Below are 18,342 nucleotides of genomic sequence, written 5' to 3' on the forward strand. Positions count from 1 at the left end.
TTTCTGGATGTAGGTTTAGATCTGTTATCCATTTAGATCTGGTCTTAGTGTATGGTGAGAGATGTGGATCTATTTTTTTAGGAGCCTGAGCTTACTTTGTTTTCGAGGAAAAGAATGAATAGATCATTTATAAAATATATTTTCTTAGCTTGTGCACGTGCTGTGAAGAAAGAATAAGGCAGGAGATGGGGAAGTGGGTGGTTGATCTTTTTAAAGTATGGTTGCTGGTCAGACAGTTTTTGAGAGGAGACCCAAAGTAGGTGAGACCCAGCTGTGCAAGTACCGAGAGGAAGTGAGAATCCAGACAGAAAGGGACAGCAATGCTAAAGCTCTGAGTTTTAAACTTGGAGAGGCAGGAGGCCCATGCAGCATGCAGCTGGGGAAGAAGTTCAGGAAGACAGTGCGGCCAGTCTCAACAAGTCCTCCTTGGGTGAGGCGAGGACGTTATTCGTGTGTGCAGAGGCAGATGCAAGAGCATTGCTAGAAGAGAGACACGAAGTGATCTAAAGATCCCTCCTCCAGCTCCTGTGTTAAGGCTCTAGAGGACGTGCCCGGCCTGGAGGAGCAACTGACACCTACTGTATTGGTCTGGGTGTGAGAAAATGATGTCTCACCCGAGTGATGGATAGGATGTGTGAGGAAATTAGACTGCAGACATATGGGAGTTCCTAGAACCTGGTCATTGCTGCTCCTGCTCTTATCCTTGCTAGCTACCACTTTGCTCTACACCTCAGCTCCTGCTGCTTTTAAAAGTATGCTATTGAGCTTGGCGCAATAGCCTAGCAGCTAAAGTCCTCGCCTTGTATGCACCAGTGCATATGGGCGCTGGTTCTAATCCCAGTAGCTGCCCTTCCCATACAGCCATCTGCTTGCGGCATGGGAAAGCAGTTAAGGACAGACCAAAGCCTTGGGACCCTGCACCCACGTGGGAGACTGGAAGAGGCTCTGGCCTCCTGGCTTCAGATTGGCTCAGCTGTGGCCGGTGTGGCCGCTTGGGGTGTGAATCAGCAGATGGAAGATCTTCCTCTCTGTATATCTGCTGTTCCAATAAGAATAAATAAATAAAATCTTTTAAAGTTAGAAGATAGGGCCCGGCGGCGTGGCCTAGCGGCTAAAGTCCTCGCCTTGAAAGCCTCGGGATCCCATATGGGCGCCGGTTCTAATCCCGGCAGCTCCACTTCCCATCCAGCTCCCTGCTTGTGGCCTGGGAAAGCAGTTGAGGACGGCCCAATGCATTGGGACACTGCACCCGCGTGGGAGACCCGGAAGAGGTTCCTGGTTCCCGGCTTCGGATCGGCGCGCACCGGCCCGTTGCGGCTCACTTGGGGAGTGAATCATAGGACGGAAGATCTTCCTCTCTGTCTCTCCTCCTCTGTGTATATCTGGCTGTAATAAAATGAATAAAATCTTAAAAAAAAAAAAGTTAGAAGATAGTCTATCCTACCAGCTTTGCCTTATCCCTGCTGACTTCCCTTCATTCTTTATTAAGTTACATTAAATGAGATTGCATGATTTTCTGTAGGCTAAGTTAGACTCCATGATCTCATTCCATTCCTTTCATAAACCTTTACTTTGCATACATTTCTTTTTTGTGTTATGTGGACCTCAACCAGAAAAGCTGCAAATCCTATTAACTGTAACTGTCTTGCCAACTCATGCTAGACTGCTGGATATGGCAGGAGAGAAACCCAGGAACATGTTTACTGCCCTCGCATTGACCAACACGAAGGAGATGCTCAGGACTTCCTGGATATCCCCCTCTGTTTCCTAAGTCCACTCACTTTCCTTAGCTGATTGCTTCTCACCGTTCTGTTCCTCTGGCATCCTGCACCTTTTTCTTATCCTCATTATCAGCTTTCCACTCTACTGAGAAAGTAACAGAACCCTGAAAACAAATGCCCTGTGTCCCCACTGCCATAACTACCCACACTTCTGAGTCTGTGCCAGAGTCTCAGCTGTCACTCAGGGCAAATAAGTTTCTATTTAAACCAAGATGATTCTACTCCTATTTACCCCAAACACTACTCTAGCAGATGTTGCCTTTCTCCTGAATCAGGCAAGCATGATGATATATTTTTTTAATATGAACAAATAAAACAAAACCTTTTTTGCCTTGCTCCTGGTCTCCTCCATGGATTCTTGATTCCCTGTTACAGCAGTGGTTCTTGAGAGTTGTCTGTGCCCCAACTCATCCTTTTTCCCTCTTAATGTCCTGTTATTTAGAAGAGCTACAATAAAACCCAGTGTCCGCATTTTCTAGAGCCTGACTCTGTCCAGTGTGTCGGTGTCTTGCAACTTGCTAAACCAAGTGACACTTCCCACTTCTCGTTGCACTTGACTTAGCAGCGTTGGACCCAAGAGATGCTTTCCTGTGTCTATACATTTTTTCTTCACTAGGCTTCCACACCACTTGATTGCATCGGTTTGGTTGTTACATTGACAACCCAACTTTCTCGCACTTTGCTTATGATTTTCATTTTCTAATCTCTATGGGAGTTTCAGGAAACTACTCTCTCTAAGCTTACAACTGTAAATATCACCCACGTCACGTCCTGGTGACCCTCAGGTGCATAGCTCTCGCCCCATCTCCTGCCAACAGCCAACACATGTCCAACAGCTTACTCATCTGTGAGTCAATTCAAACAGATTCTACCGAAGGTTTTGGGCATTAGGTTTTGGGAAACCCAAGTTGACTTATCTTTGAATCAGTGTTGCAGGGAGAACAGGAAATGTGAAGCTCTCACAGGCCAGTGAATATTGAGAAGGAAGAGATGCCTCTGTGCAAGCATTGTGCAAATGTCTGTGAAATAAGAGTTCTGATACATCTTTCATACACATTTAAGACTCCAAGCACAAGGTAGTTGTCTGTTCTTTCAGCTCCTTACAGATGCCTGTTGTCCAGGGGAGGAGCTGACTGGCATTACATTTCAAGACAGCAGCTTGAATGGTGCCGAAGTCCTAACTCTCTGTGTTGCTGTCCTTGTAATGTTTTTCTTGTCACAAAATGTCCAAAACCAAATCCTGACTTAACTCTTCCTAAATGTGTCTCTCTTATTTTTTTTTCCTTAGCAAATGGCATTTCTAAACTCTCAGTTGTTCAGGTCAATAATTTTGAAGTCATTCTTAACTCTTCGCTGCCACCAGTGTCCCAGATATAAGGCATGAGCAAACTATGCCAATTTGTCTTCAAGAACTGGCCACTCCTACTCACTCCTAACATGCCTGAGTGATGAAGATAAGTTTATTTTTTGAAAGTCATTTAGATTCCTAGAAACATCTGACAATCGTCAGTTTCATAAGTACGATTTATAATAATATTCAATGTAATTTGCATTTAGTTGGCAAACAGATGAAGAGACAGAACAGTAAATGGTTTTTCTGAGTGACTTGTGAATAACCCTGAAATCCAGTAGTGAAATGGTAGTTTCAAAATGTTTTGTTCTAGAACATCATCAGTTGAATAAATATTTAAATTTCCAGATTATCACCTATGAGAATAATTGTTTATTTGGCCTTCTGGGTCATTGCTTATTATTTAAAGATTTTATCCACATTGTTTATGTCATAATCTGTATTGAGGTCTCATGAATCATAAACTTACTCATTGTTCAGTAATGTTGAGAAAATGCCAACTCTGGAGCCATGCTGTCTTAGCTCAATACCAGCTCTACTGTTTTCTGAACATGTCATCAAAGATAAGTTCCTTCTATTCTCAGTACCTCAGTTTCCTTGCCTATAACATGGGTATTAGTAAGAGCAGCCCTAGTATTTCTTTTATTTTTTAAAATTTATTTTATTGGGAAGTCAGATATACAGAGAGGAGGAGAGAAAGAGGAAGATCTTCTGTTGCTGATTGACTCTCCAAGTGGCTGCAATGGCAAGTTGAGCCAATCCAAAGCCAGAAGCTTCTTCTGGGTCTCCCACGCGGGTGCAGGGCCCCAAGGCTTTGGACCGTCCTCAACTGCTTTCCCAGCCACAAGCATGGAGCCGGAATGGAAGTGGGGCTGCAAGAATAGAAATTAGCACCCAGATGAGATCGCAGCGTGTGCCAGGTGAGCACTTCAGCCACTAGGCTGCTATGCCAGTCCCACCGGTATTTCTTAGTGGAATCAAAGAAGTCAGTTTACTTAGAGGACCTGGCTCAGACTAAGAGGTGGTCACTGTGCTAGGAGTGAAAAAAGTGGGTGGAAGAGTGTTTTTTATTACTGGCTCTCAGAAAACTTGAGGCATCAGTGGAATGTTTGAAAAGTTGAAGGTAAAGCAAGTTTTTCAAAAACTATTCAATACAATGAGCCAGAAAGGAGACATCTGAAGGCTATAAGTATTCATGATTTACAAAGTGAGAGAATGAGCCAACAAATATCATAAGTATTCAAGTGAGGAGCATCACTTGTATGCGCAGCAGTTAAAAATGATTTATGGTGAATTTTCTATTTTGTGAATGTGCTGTTTCAGTGACAGTGAATTGAGGTTGGTGTCAGTTCTGACATGCCCAGAGCCTCATCACTCCTTTTTTGATTTGTGTGCTGTAAGAGAAACCATTTGGAAATGCAGATCCCTGCACATGCATGAAGAAATCTACCATTGATGTCATTTTCACACCTACCATTCAATTCTAGTCCACTCCACTCCACTCTTGTCCACCTTCAGTTGGATTGCACTATTGATCAAGTTGTTTTACATGTATATTCAGTGTAAGTTTATCTCAAGAATATCAATTATATATTCATATATATCATGATGAATGTTTCCTCTTCCTGCCACAGCTATATATTTATTGGAAAGCTAATACTGTTGCTACATCTCATGGGTTTTGATATTTTTCATTTCTTCATAAAGTTTTTTTTTATTAATTTCTTCAATGAATATAGGTCATAATAGCATCTTTTGCTTCAAGAAGGCTTTTATTTTATTTATCATTTCTTCAGAGACTCATTGGTCATTCAGTAGCATGTTATTTGAATTCATGTTATTGTAAATTTCCTGGTTTTTTTTCCTATTGTTGATTTTGTTATTTTGCTTTTCATTTAAGGGAATGTATAGTAACTGTGTAATAGAAACTATCACATCCAGATGTGAACATAAAATGCAGTATGTTTCTCTACTTCCAAATCAAAGATGGAATCACAATGAAACTATTGAATACATCTTGACAATAGGATGTTAGACTCTGCCATTGTCTATACCTACAATTTCAGGATACACTTAAACAGCGAAATGATAGATTTATGACTGTTTCTGAAAGACTACACTACAGAAATAATATAGGGGAAATCATCAGGGACAGGAGTTTTGGGGAGGGGAAAGGAGAAATTTCAGAGCCTGTGGAACTGTATCATCAAAAAATTAAATTAAGATATATCAATTATATATTCATATATTATCACTAGGAATGTTTCCTCTTCCTGGCACAGACATACATTTATTGGAAAGATAAATGTCATCGAAAAAGTTAATAACTGATCCTTGTGGCATCATCATTTATATCTTTCCAGTGCATACAGTACTTTCCTAAAATGTGACTAATTGCTTTTAACTCCAGGACTTTGAAGTTCCGTGGTCAAATGGATGATGCGATGTCAAAGTTTGACCCTAAGAAATGTGAAAAATGGTTCCTAAGTCTTTTATCCTTTCCCCATAGTTGGCCCGGCACAACAAGCTGTTACAACAGATGCTGAAACCAGGATCAGACCCTGATGAAGGAGATGAAGCCTTGAAGTATTACGCCAACCACACTGCTCAGATTGAGGTATCACATGTTATTTTTTTAAAAAGGACTAGCAGTGCAAATATACACTTGCTTCCTTTTTCTCAAATTTTTATCTATTTGTTCGCGTTTGTTTAGGAAGGCACAGACAGACAAGCAGAGCTCTTGTCTGCTGGTTCATTCACCAAGTGCACACAGTAGCTGGGGCTGGGCTAGACTGAAATCAGAAGTCAGTTGGAGTCTCCCACAAAGGTGGCAGTGATCTAACCACTTGAGCCATCCCATGCTGCCTCCCAGGGTACACATTTGCAAGAAGCTGGAATTGGAGGTAAAGCCAGACTTTGAACTCAGCCACTCTGATTTGAGACGGAGGAACTGAAGCAACCTCTTAACCTGTGTGCGAAATTCCTGCCCTATTGTTTAATTCCTGCTTTAGATCATTTTGATAATTTTTATTAAAACCATGATACAGCATTTAGAAATTTAAACAGAAAAGTATGTACTACAAGATGCATGAGGAGTGATCTCTTAAGTTGATGCATATACCTTTCAGAGTTGTCTTTTGTCTTTAATTACAAGTATCCATAAATTTTCTTATGAACTGCATAGTTATTTTGTATGCCTTTTGTCCCTTTTGATCATAGAAGCAATCATTGAAGAGCAGTGGTGTTTTCGAGACAGGATACAAGCCATCATTCAGGAAAATATTTCTTTTTAAAATTTGTGAAAGGTTTGTTAAAATAGAGGTTTCTGTGTGCCTGTGGAATGCATTTAAAAAATAAAGACACGAAAGGCACTGATGAAGTTTTCTTCCCAGTAGTAATATCTTGGAATGGTTCAGCAGTTTTCATTTTCAGGGTAGAGCAGTCATTCTCTTAGTCACACCTATCTCATGGCTGGCAGCAGTTCTGGAGATGTGGGTCCAAATGAACTCTTCATGATGTATTGTGAGATCCATCTGACTGTCATTTATCAGTCCCAGTGTCGTTTTGACACTAGTTGAGAGAGCTAATCACGCAGAAATGAGCTTAGTAGTTGACGCTTGTCACTCTTGATTTACATTCATATAGTCATTCATTCTGGTAGAAGATTTCTTTCTTTTAGTTTTCAGAAGAATGCATGGCAAGCCTCATTGTTGTTCGTTCTCAGGGTATATAGTCCTTGTTTCTTCCTGTATGCCATTACCACACCTTTAGAGTCATAAGTGTTATTGCCTTGTGCTATAAAGTGGATCCTTGCTCTCATTTGGAAGCCTTAATAGTACCATAGCTTTAGTATCATACTTGAGCTAGTGGAACCTGTGAACTGGTTGCTTACTACCTGGTGTACATAGAACCTGGGAGGCTGGTGAAGTCAGGAGACTGGAAGAATTGATAGAAGTGAGTTGACAAAGCATGGAGGTCCCATGGAAAGTTGCAGAAGCCAAAGAATAGAGTTAGGGAAACAGAGGAGTTCAGGGAGTAGCAGAGGGATGGTGGACCAGAGGGTAGTCTGGTTCCTACCTGTGAGTCATGAGGCTTCTGTCTGACATGACTGTTTTTATTACACCAGTATGAAGAGATTTCCTGTAGAAGCAGGCATTTAGTGAATGTTCTTAGAACACTTAGGCTTTATTAACTCAGACATAGAACAGATGATTCTGTATGGCCAGTGTATGAATAGAGAGCCAAGGAGACATGTACTGGAAATAGTAGTTAATTGACTCCTAAGAAATTTCAGGATCCGTTTCACAGAGAAGGCTGCTATTAAAAATCGCATAGATGGAGAGATTGATCAGTTGGTTGATTGATTTAATTTGAGTGGTTGGAGTCAGTTTCAATTCATTAGTTCATTCCCCAAATACAGCTGCCAGTCCTGAGCAGCAGCCAGGAGCCATCCAGGTCTCCCAGAGGAGTGGCAGGAATGCAGTTACAATGCAGTACACTGCCTCCCAAGGTCTGCATTAGCAGGATGTCAGAATGAGAAGCAGATGCCAACATCTTAACTGATAAGTTAAGTGCATTCCCCAGAATATGTATAAGATTGAGTACAATTTCCTCTTTACTTAAGACCAGGCAGGATGATTTCAATTAAAAAATTAGTCAGTGAAGGGAAGGTGTCCAGGAACATAGGATTGGGGTAACTGTTTATAAAGAAGCAGTCTGGCTGCTGTGTGAACAAATTGGCAAATAAAACTGGCAGAAACTGTAGATAGTTCAAATAGGATGATTAAAAATCTTAGTATTGAGGAAAGCTTGATTGAAGCGTCTGTGCACATAGATACAAGTATATAGATATATGTATGTATATACACGGAGGGAGAGAGAATACTAGCAGCGTTGAGATGGGATTTCACATGTAGGTCAGGAATTTGGAAGGCACTGGTTTGAACAAATAGACAACCCACTTTTCCTGGTGACGCACCCACCACATGCTTGTCCTTTGTCTATTCAGTGTTACAAAGACAATGAGAAAACCAAAACTTGGCATTAACATCTGAAGCTTTTGCATAAGACTTTATTTTTGTTTGGAAGGCAGATTTACAGAGAAGAGAGGCAGGTCTTCATTCTGCTGGTTCACTCTCCAAATAGCTGCAGCAGCAGGAGCTGAGCCAATCCAAAGACAGGAACCAGGAGCTTCTTCCGCATCCCCATGCAGGTGCAAGGGGTCAGGGCCATGCTTCACTGCTTTCCCAGCCATAAGGAGGGAGCTGGCTGGAAAGTAAAGCCACTGGGATCCAAACTGATGAGAAGAGGAGGAGCATACTTAAAAAGTGGAGGCATTTTTGTTGGTATTTTCAGAAAAGGGAGGCTGAAAAGAGGGGTCCACATTCTTTTTGTCCTGTTATGGTGTCCTTGGCCAGTGGTCATGACAGTTGTGAATGGTCGTGACACTGGTAAAATTATTTTAAGTGTGGAGGAGTCTTGAAATCCACTTGATGTCGCATTGGCAGCCACCTTGGTTCTGTCCTATTTGAACCTATTGACCTATGGAGGAACTTGTGTCCTGAAGGCATCCTGTTCTTAGAGGAAAACAGTGTTAGGGTGAAGATAGAGACTTTTCTAGGCTGTGCAGCCATCACCCTAGGTGCCTTGTGCTAGGGAGGGAATCCTATGAGAGAATGGAATTTGGTAATTAAAAGATAGAAGATGATTTGTTCACTCATGGACAGATTGAATTTGAGGTGTCTAGATATCCATGAAGTTGAAGATCAAAGTCTAGGCTTCAGAGTTGGGCCGCTGTTCTAAATCTTCCTTGGGAAGCCAGCCAATCGCCGTGCTTGTCTCCAGACCCACTGCTGTGACCTCCTCAGAGAAGCCTTGTCTTCTTCCTCTTGTCACTCATTCATTCCACCCCGCAGTGCTTTGGTAACAGTTTGATCATTAGTTGAGTCTTGATCACACTGCGTTGGTATCAACCTCATATGTCACCTGTATCTTGATCATCTTTGTCTTCCCATAATAGAATAGTGCCCAGAACACAACCCAAAAAGTTAACTTTGTTGAGAAGAGTTTGTGTTTCATTGGTATATTTAGGGAGCCTGGAAAACAGAAGGGGCTTTGTGTTTCCTTGCCCTTCCAGGAAAGAGATGTCCCTTAATACCCTTCCTCCTCAAAAAAGTCTCTCAGCAATGGAGATCTCACTTGTTCCAGAGAAGACTGTTCCAATTTTGAGCTCTAACAATTCAAAGGTTTTAGTTTTTCCTAACTAGATAATTCACAGTAACTCCCTTTAATGTTTGCTCAGTGTTTCCTCTTGAACCTGATAGCTTGGCTATAATATTTGAAGAACCATCTTTGTTACTAAATTACTATATTTAGGGTTTCTGTCATTTGTTACTTTGACCCGTTCAAAACCCTTCACATAATTGGACAAATTCTTGCTGAATCAGTGTATAGCAAAATGATCCATGTTTGGCTTTTTTACAGATAATACGTTTTTATTTCCTTCAATAATCCCTCCAGTTTGCCAACACACTCTGTAAAATATGAGGACCAGAATCACACATTTCAGAAAGTGAATTGCTTGGCTTAGAGTTAATCTTTAAGACACCAGTTATTTACACACAGAGAGCGAGAGAGAGAGATCTTTTTCAAATATGTGTTACTGTTTGATGGAGTCAATCATATTTTCCTATGTCTAGTTGCCTCCTATATCGATATGTCCAGTTGTTGTGTACACTTGATTTAAAAAAAAGTTTATGCACAAATTTTTGTTTTCCACTACAAAAATCTCATCTTGTTAGGTTTATGATAACATTCAAGGATAGGTTTGAGTTGTATATAATATATTATTTAGGATACCTCAGTTACAAATACCAGACTAACCATTGTTTAAACAGTAAAAAAAAAAAATTATGTTATCGGATTTCTGGAGGTGCAGGTGGTTCTATGATTATTTGGTGACTCAATGATATCTTCAAACGGACAGACCTGACCAGCCTTTCTGCTGGATTCCCTGGCAAGCCGGCGATAGTCTGTTTCATGTTTGCAAGGTAGCTGCTAAAGTTTTAAGCATTGCACCCTCAATTCAACCTTTTGTCCTAAACATCAAGAAAGAAAATGCAGGCTCGTTCTGTTATTATTATTTTTTAATCCCCTGTGGTTCTCTTCCTTTATTGGAAAATACAGTGTTTCGTGGAAGCCCCATGCAAACTTTTCTTTAGGCCTTTTTTTCTGGAACTTGGTCACCACCACAGCAGTCAATGCTAGAGGAAACTAGAATTGCCACCTTGAGTTAGATCAAGTCCTGTTATTCTCCCAGAGACAGGACACAGTGTATACAGATGAACCTTGAAGTTGAGGTGCTACGAATCCTGTTACATAGTGAAGCTATATGAAAGTGGTTTTGTTGTTGTTGTTTTTGCTAAATAGTCAAGCATACCAAATTAAAGAAGGTCAAACTAATGAATATTTACGTATGTTCATACACGAGTTAAAGTGAATGTTTTGGGGCCAACATGACGACTAATTGGCTAATCCTCAATGTGCAAGTGCCAGCATCCCGTATGGGTACTGGTTTGTGTACCAGCTGCTCTACTTCCCATCTAGGTCCCTGCTTATGGCCTGGGAAGGCAACAAAGGATGGCCCAACCTTAAGCTCCATTCCCCTCCCATACCATGGGATACTTGGAGGAGGCTCCTGCCTTCTGGCTTTGGATCAACTTAGCTTTGGCCATTGCAGCCATTTGGGGGAGTGAATCAGTGGATGGATGTTTTTTCTCTGTCCCTCCTTTCTGTAAATCTGCCTTTCCAATAAAATAAGTAAAGCTTAAAAATTAAAATGTATGTTGTATCTTGCCATGAGTAGGAGAGCATTTTGCTGACATAAAGCACCATTCTCTTGAGTACTCAGGACATATGATACTGAAGGAAAGTCATTTGTTCTTCAGCAGCCCCTTTTAAGGACTGACGGGCTCAGCATGTGCATGGATGTTTGAGGCTGCCTTGCCGGTCACCTGCTTGACTGTCCTTGTTCTCTGTTGTGCTTTACAAAAATTAAAATGACAAAAACTTAATAACAACCCACAAAAAATGAAAGAGCTTCATTTACTATTTATTACTGATTGAATGTTTATAACCTGTTCGTTTATTTTAATGAGTAAATGTAAAGCAGTACAATGAAGGACTTTTAGATATTTCAGATCAGCACATTTCTTCATAGCAATTCATATAATATCATTCATGAGCTCATATTTAAAACTAAAGATAATCCAAGCCTGAGGTGTGCAGAAGGCTAAGAACAAACATGAATTACTGTTTTCAGATTGTTCGGCACGATAGGACCATGGAGCAGATCGTTTTTCCTGTCCCCAACATATGTGAATATCTCACACGCGAGTCCAAGTGCCGTGTGTACAATACGACCGAAAGGGATGAGCAAGGAAGCAAAGTGAATGACTTTTTCCAGCAAACAGAAGACCTCTACAATGAAATGAAGTGGCAGAAGAAAATCAGGAGTAAGTATTGCAAACTGAAGCAGTTCATTTTGTGTATTATGGTGGATGAATTGGCATTTTGTTTGATGCAGGATGGCAATTCAGTTAAATCCTTTATTAATTTCTGATCAGCCTGATGTTCCTGCAGCCCCTTTTATGTGTAAGAGTTTGAGCTCAGTCTTTGGCCAGAGCAGAGGCACCTGAGCTTTAATGAAAGCAGAAAGCTATTAGACTGTCCTGTACTGATGATATTACATTTTCAGAAATGTTGTGAAATGCAGGGTTGCAGCTGTACCAACTGGTGAGCAGTTGCAGGTCTGAAGTCTGAGAATAACCACATCTGGCCTTAACAGTCAGTGCCCAGAGTGGAGCAACACTGGCACCCACACGCTCTTCCTCTGTTGTCCTGGGACTGAAGGGATTGTTCATTGTTTCTATGGGAGTCATTCTTTCAGTGTTGTCTCTGTATTCCCAAACACCATTCATCGCACGGGTATTTAAATAAAGTATTGTAAAAAAGTTGCACAGTTACAAAGTAGTGTAGCTCAGTTTCCGTTAAGTGCTGAATTTTAATAGGTACAATTTAAAAGTGCATGCGCTCAATTTTCCCAGATAATGCATAGTATAAGATTATAGCAGAAAGTGGAAGAGAGAACTTGTTGATCTGACTTTTGAGAAGGTGCCCTGGCAAGCAGGCATGCTTTCTTGATACGTCTATTCAGTAGCATTTCATCTTTGTAGGAATGTTAATGGTTATGATTTATGAATTTGAGCAGAGCTTGAAAAACACTCCCTTTAGATAGAAGATTGTGGCATGTATTTTCAGCATGTCTTAGCAGAAAGTTTGAAAAGAATCAAGAAATAAATTACTTTCTCTTAACATTTTACCTTGTAGAACTTATGAAACTCAGTAAAAACCTTTTGGGGTGTCCAAAATACATATGAAGACTCATAAATTTTATTTGTGACATTTAGACAACATGCATTTTTCTCCTTGACAAAAAGAAAAGTAAATTGAATAATGAACTAGCTAGCAATGTAGGTTCTGTGCTTTGGTGATCATTTTTGTGACTATCAATAAGTCTTAAATGGTTTCCAATTTGTATTTTAGTTTAACATTAACTAGCGTCTCTTAAGAGGCTAAAGAATCTAATGTGCTTGGCAGATTTGTAATTAAGGACTTACTATAATTGGATGCATCAACATCTTCTAAATTTGTCTCAACATTGTTATTTGAAAGCAAGGACTCCTGATTTATGAGTGATGAGAATGTAGATATCATTTGTGACCTGCCAGTTCGTGACCTGTCATGGCTCATCAGAACGTATTCTATGGTGGAGATACTGTTCCCAAGAGAAGGATAGCAAGATATGTTGAAGGGAGGAACAGTTTATACACGATGGCAATGCTAGATTGCAGTTCACAGGTTTTGTCTGACAAGTTGGTCATTTCCTTTTGAAAACTAACGTATTTTGTGTCCCTCAATTAACTGCAATATTTTAATCCGGATATTAAGATGGGCAAAGTTAGAGAATGGACAAGACCTGATGGAGCTATATGGGTACCCAGGGCAGAATAATTATTTAGGCTTCCATTGAACCTTATATGCCTTTAATATCTGTTCAGTTTCTTAGGAGAGATGGAGAGAATTGATTTTCAGTACAGGCGTCTTCGGTAAATGTGTTCACTAGTTCATTTCTGTTGGCAGACTGAGTTCCTTTTCTGAAACTGTTTAGCAAAACTATCCTACTTATGGACAGTTCTTATCATGGCTTTTATCTTCTTCTGTTTCAAACCCAACAAATCATTCAGAAGTGTGAGGTTTAAAATGTACATAATATAAGGTACTAGTTAACAGTAAAGTCGCACTATACCACGCTATGAAGTTTCAGTTTCAGGTAACTGGAACCCTGTTGAAGGAATTGTCACTACAATTGTGTACAAGATAGAGGGTTTGTGTTTTCATTTGAGTTTAAGACATAAGAGTGGGGCCTTTTGGTCAATAATACCAAATTGTATAGTGATGGATGTCATTCCATTTAGAAAGGGCCTCAAGCATGTGTTGAACGCCTCCCCCTAGGGGGAACTGCCACAGAATCATATTTGCTAACTACCTTTTGCAGTTACCGAGTTTCCCTTCTATGACCATTTAGGTGTAAAGTGGCTAATGGATGAAGAAAAAAATGAATCAAATAGAAAACTCCCTTATGGTTCTGATTATTTTTACTAGACCATCTATAACCAATCATCTTAACTTTTTAAATGTGGTTTTTGCAGTAGTTCACAAATGCATTTAGGAATACATGCCAGTGAAGCTCATGTTTTGAAACGGTGATTTATTTTCTGTCCTGTCTCCGTGCCCTTCCTGCTTCCTAGATAACCCTGCCCTGTTCTGGTTCTCGAGGCACATCTCTCTTTGGGGCAGTATTTCCTTCAACCTGGCCGTATTCATCAACCTGGCTGTTGCGCTCTTCTATCCGTTTGGGGATGATGGAGACGAAGGCAAGTGCTTGTCTTTACTTTAATCACATAGACCTGAAAATTCCAAGACCGATAATTCCAAATATGTTCCTTAACTGTTTAGAACTTCTACATGAGACTAATTTAATTCTTATTGAATACATTTCTCTATATTCATTGCAAGGTGAATATGATAGAAAGTGGACAAAACACAAAACTGGTGAATACAAATGTTATTTTTCAAAAAGTTTGTGCATAGAAGATATTATTAGTATGACTTTATATACTGACATATAAAGCATGGGAAAAAAATGATGATTTCTGCCTCATTATTATGACAAAAGCAATGCATATGGTATCACTTAAATTACTGGAGAGGTATTTTGTACAGATACTGTAATTACCTTCAATAGAGGCATTTACATTTTATTCACTTGGCTTTCTGTCTTGAGCAAAGTCTCCATGATAAACATGTATGTAACTTAAAAAAAAATTCTAATTTTATAAAAAATACAAAGTTGAATATTTATAGCCCCAGGCTTCAATAATGTACAAAGTCATACAAAAATCTAGTAACAGACAATTGAGAGTATTGACTATTAACTTAATATTGTTAAGGTATTCATGCATGAGCCTTCATAAAAGGGAAGACAGGAGAAATGCTATTTCCAGTGAAATAGGAGATACTGGAGAAATAACTTGAAGGATGGAACTTTAGTAAATAAGCGAAGTTTGGCAATTTCAGGGGAACATTTCGGGCTTCAGATTTAGTTTGAAATGGGTGTGGAAAATATGAAAGAAACCAGTAATAAGCATGAGATGCTTTTAAGCTTCATCTGTACATAGGATTATTGTGACGATTTACTAGGTAACACATTTAGGAAAGTGTCTGGGAAGTGTTTGATACAGTTTAATTGCTGTTGTTGCTAATATAAGAAAATATTCATACCACTGAAGCAAACCTAATAAATAGTCTGGTGAGAGCAACCAATTTATGAACTTTTTCAAATGAGCAGGAGAATCAGTGCAAGTCCAAGAGTGATTTTCTATTGAACAAGTCCATCACAGAGCACATTGATGTCAAGGTTCTAACCTTTAGCTGCAGTCTGAGTGGTTACGAGTAACGGATGCTCTTTTGGAATCCATGTGAATGATAAAATAGAGTGGTTGCGTTAGTTAGATAACAGTGAAACACATAGCAAATATTTGGTTATCCTTTGTGTTCCAAGAAGTGGAAACAGCTTTCTCCTGCCTGAGTTTCAGCTCCTTTAGTGTTTAACTCTTGGCACACAAAGATGTTACTGTTGTAAGGAGAGGAGTCCAGACCAAAATGATAAATGAGCCCAATTTGCACAATGATCACTGGGAGTGAATGGTAGAGTCCAGGCTAAGAGAAGCACAGTCTTAGAGATGGATACGATTCTGGAACTCCTCAAACATTGCACCTTCACTTGACAGATGAAAACATAGAAGCCCAGAGAGGCTTGAAAAATGACACAGCTCAGAGTGGAAGGCTCGCCCTCTGTGAGCAGCCCAGGGATCTTTCCATGGATGATTGGATGGGTGCTGCATTCCTGGATTCCATTCCATGACTTCCCTTGCTTCACGAGCAGAAAGGAGTCTAATTTCTGCGGGCACATGTTGTACATGACACAGTGGTATCAAGAAATGTCACAGTTGCTCTTTGCTCATGCAGGAAAAAACAAAACACTTGATACACAGTTAATAGATGTAATAATAAGATCTATGATAACAACAACTGATGCTGTTTATCATTTCAGTGTGGCTCTTAACATATATAATTTTACTACATCTAACTGACAAACCTGTATAAAAATGCTTCATTTTTATGGATGGATGCAGAAACAGAGGGTTAAGATTTCCCTAGTGATTGAGGCATTGAGTCCAGAAATAAGTAAATACTTTGTAAAAGCAAGCTTACCAGGTGTTCTTAAATGCATCTGATTCTGGAACAAGGACTTGAAGCCACATTGTAAGGGAGTTTCGAGGTAGGCTCCGGGTTAAGTCAGAAACAGGGTGGACACACAGAAGACCAGAAGACACGGTGCCCGTTGAAGTGCACGTGTTGACCCTGCAGATGGGACAGGCTGGGAAGGCATCAACATAACACTCAAGGTGAAGGTTCAATACTAGGCTGTCCAGATCAGAATGGACAACATGAGCTGCCATTTTGCTAATGCCAAAATGATTCTGTGTTATGTGACAACAGCTCTGGATGAGTGGTTTTACTTATAACTTCTTGAATAAGATTGAAATCTTGTTGGGATTAGGTCGTTCTTTGTATCATAGTCACATGCTAGGCATAGCTGGAAAACTAAGCCAAGGCTGAAGCACATTTGGCTATCAGAACTGTCTGCAGAAGGGAAATTCTGGGCTGCTTATGAAAATCCTGATGCTGTATTGGATCAAACAAGTGGAATGGCTACTATCCAGGAACACTTTAAAGTGATTTAGACAGATTAGTTGACTCTTAAGGTTTGTCTGACAAGTGATCAAGTAATGATGTAGGTATGTCGTAGAGCACAATATCCAACCAGAAAGGTCTCCCAGTGGCCAAATTGAAAAAAGTTTGGAGAAAAATAACTGACAGTAACATATGGTAGCCCTTAGAATGAAATATGATTGTAGAGGTTCATATTAATAATGAAAAAGAGAGCTCTTTCTTTTAATAATGTTCCAGTTAATAAAATGCAGAACGTAGACTGAGGTTGAACCACACCATTGGGCAAACAGCCTCAGGAGTAAGAATTACTGCTGTGACTTGTTTTTCTCTTGGGTCATGTGCTTTGCAAACTCCAGATGCTCTCTGTTCTCACACAAGGAAATATCAAGAAGGAGTTTTCAGTTTGTATAGGCATAAAAAATGGTGTATACAGAATGAATTCCACTTTAAAAAATCCAATATTTTCACACTGCACTCCATGTCCCTGGTGCCACCTGTGCCATTGCTGGGGCAGCCTCATGGTAGGTGCCTTATTCCCACTGTTCTGTACACCACACCTGCCTGGGCTCTTAGAAATCCCCTGCCCTGCAGTCATCCACATCCCCAAGACCAGGAGGCTCTGTCACTGAGTGCATTGTGCCCAAAGCCAGCAGTCACAGCTGAAGAAGTGGTAGAGAGACACAGTGTGTCACCTACCAAAGCCACCCTCAACCAGAACCTAAAGCACTAACCTGTCAAACCAGTAGCTAACATCTTCAGGAAAAAGCCATTTCCTGCAAGTGGCACCAACGGGTGAAAACAACTGATAATGCCAGCTACGAAAATTTTGCCATAGCAACACAAAGCAGAAAAAAAGCGAGATAACATGACACCCCCAAAGAACACAATAACTCTGCAGCAAAAGATCCCAAAGGATAGATCATTGATGAAATGCCTAATAAAGGAGTCAAAACAATGGTTACAAGGAAACTCAGAATCAAGAGAATATAGAAAGTTCAGAGATATAAAAAATATGAGAAACTTATTGAAGATAAAGGTTATAAAGTAGTATCAAATGAAGTGTTGCAATGAGGAATTTGTAAGTCACATTCAAAAAAAAAAAAAAATCGAAAGCCTCAACAGCAGGCTATATTCATCAGAAGAAATACTCTGTGAACTTGACGGCATTTCTGAAGAGTACTTGAGGCAGGCAAAACAGAGGAAAGAATGAAAACAGTCAGCTTCTGAAACTTGCAATAGGCCATGAAATGAACAAATTTGTGGGTTTGAGAGTCCAAGGAGGCAAAAAGAAGGGGAAGAGCATAGAAAAACCTGTTCAGTGAAATAATTGTTAGAAAGCTCCTTGATTTGGAAGCATGTGGACATCTAGGTACAGGAGACCTGTAGGACCACTAACAGACAAGACCAGAATAGATCCTGATCATGACACATTATAGTCAAACTGTCAAACGTGCAAGACAGAGAAGAGAGACAGACAGACAAACAAGAGAGCAGGAAAAAGATCTAAAACACTGCAATAGAAGAGCATTACTTTGGAGTTGGTATTGTGGCACAGAAAGATAAGCGACTTCTTACAACTCCAGCAGCCCATATCAGAGAGCCAGTTTAATTCCCAGCTGCTCTGTTTATGATCCAACTCCCTGATAATGCACCTTGGAAAAAGCATCCAAAAAATGACCCAAGTGTGTGGATCCCTGGTAGCCATATTGGACACTCAAATGGAGTTGTTAGCATTTGCCTTGGTCTGGCCCATCTCTGTCTGGCTTGGCCATTTGCTAATGAACCAGCAGATGG

General features: G+C 40.1%; 1 protein-coding gene across 1 annotated transcript in view; it reads left to right on the forward strand.

The window, feature by feature from the left end:
- ITPR2 (inositol 1,4,5-trisphosphate receptor type 2) overlaps window positions 1–18,342 on the forward strand; it is a 418,343-nt gene that overhangs the window by 318,441 nt on the left and 81,560 nt on the right. Inside the window, exons 46-48 of the mRNA XM_058655945.1 lie at window positions 5,642–5,749; window positions 11,453–11,645; window positions 14,001–14,126. Coding sequence (XP_058511928.1) covers window positions 5,642–5,749; window positions 11,453–11,645; window positions 14,001–14,126 — 427 coding nt within the window. The remainder of the gene's footprint in view (window positions 1–5,641; window positions 5,750–11,452; window positions 11,646–14,000; window positions 14,127–18,342) is intronic.

The sequence above is a fragment of the Ochotona princeps genome, chromosome 27, assembly GCF_030435755.1.
Source record: "Ochotona princeps isolate mOchPri1 chromosome 27, mOchPri1.hap1, whole genome shotgun sequence".
NCBI classification, from domain to species: domain Eukaryota; kingdom Metazoa; phylum Chordata; class Mammalia; order Lagomorpha; family Ochotonidae; genus Ochotona; species Ochotona princeps.